The 6,654-nt window shown below is 40.3% G+C and overlaps 1 protein-coding gene across 1 annotated transcript; it reads left to right on the forward strand.

Moving 5' to 3' along the window:
* The first annotated feature begins 354 nt into the window (after positions 1 to 354).
* LOC134059676 (ependymin-1-like) lies at positions 355 to 5,025 on the forward strand. The gene is made up of 6 exons (XM_062516124.1): positions 355 to 570; positions 921 to 955; positions 1,432 to 1,566; positions 2,512 to 2,695; positions 3,738 to 3,822; positions 4,454 to 5,025. The coding sequence occupies exons 1-6, from the start codon at positions 492 to 494 to the stop codon at positions 4,581 to 4,583; spliced, it is 648 nt and encodes a 215-aa protein (XP_062372108.1). The 5' UTR covers positions 355 to 491; the 3' UTR covers positions 4,584 to 5,025.
* Positions 5,026 to 6,654: the final 1,629 nt, after the last annotated feature.

A 6,654-nucleotide genomic window follows, 5' to 3' on the forward strand; every position in this document is an offset into this window, starting at 1 on the left:
TTTTGTATATCTCCTTCTCCCATGCACACTCTCTCACACACACACACACACACACACACACAATCAGAGTCAGAAGAAGACGCAGTGCGTCGAAACGTCAGTCTTTTATGCACCACAATAAAAAAAGTTATTTAGTAATCTGAGTGCTCCGGTCATCTCTGGGTTAGTCTAATAGAAGTAGCCCAGCCAGCGTTTCTCACACACACATTGTTATTTTATTGGACAATCGAAAGGCACGTGGTGAACATGATGAACATGACAGTGACAGAAACAATGCTTGAACATGACAGTGACACATGGACAAACAGAAAACCTGGACAGGGAGGCTGGATTGAACTTTGAAGGAATGAATAAATAAGGAGGGAAAGCTGTGCACTGTGTAGTAGGAGAAAGAGAGAGAGAGAGAAAGAGAAAGAAAGAGAGGACAGAGAGACAGACAGATTAAGGCTGACTTCAAACAACTGTTAAGGGTCAAACTTTGGGTCGCAAAGATGCAAGGAATTGTTTTGATCTCCATGGCGATGTGCTTGGTCCCAAGTCTCGGTTGGGCACAAACTCCGAAGCCTTGTAGTAAGTGTTGAAATGTGTGTGTGTACAGTATGTGTGTGTGTGTGTGTGTGTGTGTGTGTGAGAGAGAGAGAGAGAGGAAGAGAAAGAGTGTGTCTGTGTGTGTGTGTGTGTGTGTGTGTGTGTGTGAGATAGATAGAGAGAGAGAGAGAGAGTGAGTGAGTGAGTGTGTGTGTGTGTGTGAGAGAGAGAGGTGTCTGCAGGTGTCTCTCTGAGAGAATAGATCTGTATCAAGCTGAACATGTCAGTATGTGTCTCTGTGTGTCTCTCTTACTGTGTATTACGATCTGTTCATAATTGTTCATTAAACGCTTAAATCTAACAGAAATACTTTCATTCCTGTTATACTTCAGTGTATCCAGATCTCTTTACTGGAGGGGTAACAGTGGTAAGCGTTGCAGTCTTCCCATAAAACTATCAATTCACAAATAGCAATAATGATAATGATGGCAATTGTAATAATAATAATAATAGTCCACTGAAGAAATAATATGTGTGTACTTAGGTTGACAAATAAGAAAATATTTATTTCAGTACATGTACATTACAAAATAGAATAGAATAGAATAGAATATATACTTTTTTGATCCCGTGAGGGAAATTCGTTTCTCTGCATTTAACCCAATTTAACCGAATTAGTGAACATACACAGCGCACACACAGTGTGGTGAATCACACACTAACCCAGAGCAGTGAGCTACCTGCCCAACCAGCGGCGCTCGGGGAGCAGTGAGGGGTTAGGTGCCTTGCTCAAGGGCACTTAAGACTGGTCGGGGATCAAACCGGCAACCCTTTGGTTCCAAGCCCCAAAATAAGGTCAACAATAGATTAGGTAATGTCCCTTCTGTCCTCCACAACATCCAGGCAACCCAAGATGAAAAGATTTTTGTTGTTGGGAGATACGCTTACGATGCCATAAACCTGCGTATCCACTTGGGAGAAACAGGAACTGTCGATCACAAGAACTACACCTACGAGGCCCTGATGCTCTACAATGAGGTAAACAAGTATATCATCGGTAGCCAACTCTGACAAATATGAAGAAACTACCACAACAAACAGACACAGTAGAGAACCACCAAAAAACGAAAGCTTCAAGTAGTCTTCTGTCTTCTCTGGCTCATACAAGTTTAATTTGATTTGATCAGTTTAGCTCTCTCTCTCACACACACACGCACGCATGCACGCACGCACGCACACACACACACACACACACACACACACACACACACACACACACACACACACACACACACACACACACAAACTCAGTAACGTTCACTACCATTATTACCTCTTCACGCTTGATGGTCTTTTGGGCCCCCATCATCAACTTCAAGGCAGCACTGCCACCGTCGACTTAAAGGCACCTAACCCTAACCCTAACCCTAACCCTAACCCTTACCCTAACCCTTACCCTTACCCTTACCCTAACCCTAACCCTAACCCTAACCCTAACCCTTACCCTAACCCTTGCCCTTGCCCTAATCCTAATCCTAACCCTTACCCTTACCCTTACCCTTACCCTTACCCTAACCCTTACCCTAACCCTTGCCCTAATCCTAACCCTTACCCTTACCCTTACCCTTACCCTTACCCTTACCCTAACCCTAATCCTAACCCTAACCCTAGCCCTAACCTTTGACTAATCCTAGCACCTATCCTATTGACAGTGGAGGCCCAAAAGACAAAAGATCCTTCTTCACACACACAGACAATATAGTTACTTCCACACAGACTCTCTCTCTCTCTCTCTCTCTCTCTCTCTCTCTCACACACACACACACACACTCTCACACACACACACACACACACACACACACACACACACACACACACACACACACACACACACACAGTCTAGTCAAATTAACTATGAAAAAACATCTGCACACTTTCAGTACTCCAATAATCATCTGAGGTAAACTTACATCTCATTGAAAGGGTGTCATGTACGTGATCCACCGCAACAACCAAACCTGTGAGAAGTCGGCCCTGTCACCTTCTAGCTTCGTACGCTTGGGGGTCCCCTCAGAAGCGTCGTTCATGACTCAGGTGGCACTGGGAACACTAGCTTATCCCCAACAGGGGTTGGTGGTCAATGTCTGGACGGGAAAAAATTCTCACGGTGAGTAACCTGGACGACATCACTGTGCAATATATATATATATATATACTGTATATATATGTACGGGATAATGGACGACACGCCGTGCGGTTATTCAAAGTTAATGCACGTTCTAGACGGTGATACGGCCCGACGCGAAGCGGAGGGACGTTCCGTCTAGAAAAGTGCATTAACTTTGAATAACCGCACGGCGTGAAGTCCATTATCCCGCTTATTCCACTGTTGCCACTGCGTTGTGTTCGTTTCCAGTGCTAATTTAAATGCTAGAACTGTTTTGTTTGTAGAACTACTTTTCCCAGACACATTTCAACTAATTTCTCAAACTGCGGTTACTAGTTCTAAATGGATGGTTGCTATATGGCCAAAAGCCAGTCGTTAGTTCTAATCTCCCGTTGTCAAGCTGGCATATCCCAAGATTCTGATGAACGTTAACTTTGAAAGATTGCTATTTTTCTTAACCTACTGCCACCTATCTAGCTAAATGACACCTCTGTCATATGCTAAACGTTACTATGATCTGAACGTCTGTATTTTACAGCTTCTATGTAACGTGACAGTGCATTTAAACTTCACAACAAGTTCAGCGAATTAATATTCAAGTGTGATACGGTCAAAAACAATGGAACTACTTCATAGCCGTGCGTATATCTAAAGTTAATGCACACCCTTATAGAACGCAGGACAATGGGGAACTCAACCGAGCAGTGGAATAAATATATATATATATATATATATATATATATATATATATATATTGTTTGTTTTTATTTATTAGTTTTTATCCATACTATATGCCGTTAACCTTAGACCAAGATCAACTGGTTGCTTATTAAGGGTTTCAAGAATAAATTACCTATTGATTAAGAATAATAAATTGTTGAATAAAGACCTAATAAATGTGCCATTGTGCTTAATCCTTGTTGAGCACTAATACATGCACACATTAGTTGCATATTTATGGCTAACATGAGCTCCCTAAAATAAAGTGTTGACAGCTTTTCCTTCACTTTTACCATTTCTATTCTCTACTTCTTTTCTCCAGGCAACTATCTGATGTCCTTCACTGATGTCGACTGTCTGCCTGTATCTGGTTTCTACAAACAGAAGGGAGAAATGATGAGTGTGAGGTCAGTTAAAACAGTGTTGTTGTTTTTTTTTCTTATGATCCATAAACTTCACAGGTTTACTACATACAAGAATGAGATTGGTTCTACTCTATTGTCATTGTGCGGAGTTAGTATAAGTACAAAGATAACGTCCTTGGATCTGTTGGAGAGAACAGTGGTACAGTACATGGGATTTGAGCAGCTGAGGAATAAAACATTATAGTCACCGTCAGACTGTTACCATTCACTAAAATTGAAGAGCGTTTACAGAGATTTTGTCGTCACCATTATCCATGGTCACTATCAGACTGTTACCATTCTCTAAAACTGTACATAGAATGCTCAGATTGTTTTTATTGCCACAATTAGCCGTTGCGCTGCAAAATATCCTAGATGTCAAAATGATATATATATATAGATGTCGAGATATAACCTTCAGTCAATGGTAATTCTAATTGTTATAAGTGAAAGTGAAGGGAAATATTCAGGTTGTCCTATTCTATTGGCAAAATAAAAGTTACATTTTCTTCTTTTGTGGAAATTCTAGTTAAGATAAGTACAATGATCTAGATTTTGTATACCAACCATTGTTTGAAAAGTGTAAAACATTACTGACCTCACCTCACACTGACACGTATGTGAATTTGTCCAGTTACTACGACAACGTGCTTGGGGTGAAAGACCCTGATGAGTTCGTGCCGCCGCCATTTTGCCAGAGTGCCAAGCTGAAGGTGAACGGGGATGGAGAAAAGAGGGCTCACTTCTTCAGCGTCTTTCAGTGAGAGGAGAAAGAACGGAGAGATATCACATGCTTGTTCCCAGTGTCTGATTATTATTTTTTTAAAAGATTTTTAAAAGATTGTTATTATTATTATTTTTTTTTTGTCTTGCCTGGTTTCTTTTTAAAGACAGGCCACTTCACACGATTCTGCAGTTAAATTGAAAACTCATCGGGTTATTCAAGCAAACATTACAAATGTATGCTGAAAGCTAGACTGTTTAGCTTTAGTAGGCCATCTACTGTGTTGTGTTCTATTTTATGAAAAACACAGACACATCTCCTGAGGTCATAATAGATATACCACTTATTCGTTGCCTTCAACACACAACAGGTTTAAAATAAATAAATGGATAAATAAACAATGTGCATGGTTCCTTTTCTAGATACGTCCATTTTGTCTCGATAGTTTGTAAGAAATCAAAATAAATGTCATACTAAATCTCCACATGGCTCTGTCGATCATATCTTGCACACATTATTACACATTTAAAAGCAATCAAAAACTCAAGAAGTGTAATGCATGAAAATGGAGATACAGTAGTTTGGTAGACTTGAGCATACCTCCTTTCTTGCTGAAGGGATGTCTGGTCCTAACAGTATGCTCATAAGGTGAAAGTTTCACCTGATAGATTTTTATATGACAGTGAAACCATTATAAGATCCTTGCTAAATCTGTGTAACCTGAAACATATAAAACATTGTAACCTGTAAGGACTATAAATTAGGTTATATGAGGAAAACGAGAAAGGGGCCACTTTCAAGGGTAAATCATACAAGTTTTGTATATAAAACACATTGCTGGCATATACGTTATTTCTATATCTTTTCCATATGGGCTGTGACGTGAGGCCGATACCTCTCACTCAATAGAACTCACTTAATACAACCATGAGTGAATGGAATAATATATTATTTATTGGTGATGTCAAATTCATCCAAAACCTGAAAAAAAAATAGAACAAATAATTGAAGATTGGTTTACCAGGCAGACACAAATAGAGTATTGGCAACTATGGAACTACTATAAAAATACTTATTTAGGGAAAGCCATGTCTACACCATGCATTTAGGAGACTATAGTGTAGCATGTAGCCTACAGGGATGTGAAAAGAGCACATTGCATTGTGGTCACTTCTGGTGAGATCTAAATGCAGACAGCAACCTTGTGTCTGACGATAGAAAGTGTGTCTTTCTGATAGGCATTTTTGGCATGTCTGATAAGCAGTCTTGAAGTTCAATCTCAAGTTAAATTTTTCACATGCAGTACAAGTAATATCAGCATGTGCATTTCATGTGACAGTTCATAAGCTAAAATATAAGTCTGACAATAAAACTATGACTATAAAAAATCTCTCATACATACCATAAATAGATACACATAAAATTTAGCAGCAGTATTGCACATTTATTTGATTAAAGTGCATTCCTTGTGTCAATGTGTCAGAATCTCGGAAATAATCACGCATGCAGTCAGAGTAAGATGGCTATGTAGTTGACGTTGGAACTGTGCTTGGTGGTACAGTCATTTGTTGATCTATAAAGAACACTGGATAGCGCATCTACGTCATAAACCTGAAGCCTCAGCACGGCGGCCATATTGGGACCACTCGGGACCATTCCATTGGCTTCATTGTTGATGGGGTGGCAACAATGGGATAGTCTATCCAGTTGTTCTTTATAGATCAGTGGTTAATACTGACTCCAAGAGGAGGCCAAGTACACAGTCACGTGGTGTGCCATTGTTCAGGGTCAATGAGGAGGAAGTGTGGCTACCAACTCGCACCGCCTGTGGCCTGCCCGTAAGGAAGCTGAAAATCCATTTGCATATGGATGCCTGTCCGCTCACACTGGGGCATACTGCAGGTTCTTTATTGACTGTGTCTAAGCGAGCACAAAAGTTATTAAGTTCATCTGGGAGCATCACAGTGGAGTGGACATCAACCTTGTTTTTCTTGTAATCAGTGATGCAACGTAAATCACTTCACTTTCTCCTACGGCAATGCTGCGTTCAACTGCAATAGGACGTGGGACTCATCCTCCCTGAAGTGTACTGGCTCCTACTTTAATGTGTT

This window comes from Sardina pilchardus, chromosome 16 (genome assembly GCF_963854185.1).
Source record: "Sardina pilchardus chromosome 16, fSarPil1.1, whole genome shotgun sequence".
Taxonomy (NCBI): domain Eukaryota; kingdom Metazoa; phylum Chordata; class Actinopteri; order Clupeiformes; family Clupeidae; genus Sardina; species Sardina pilchardus.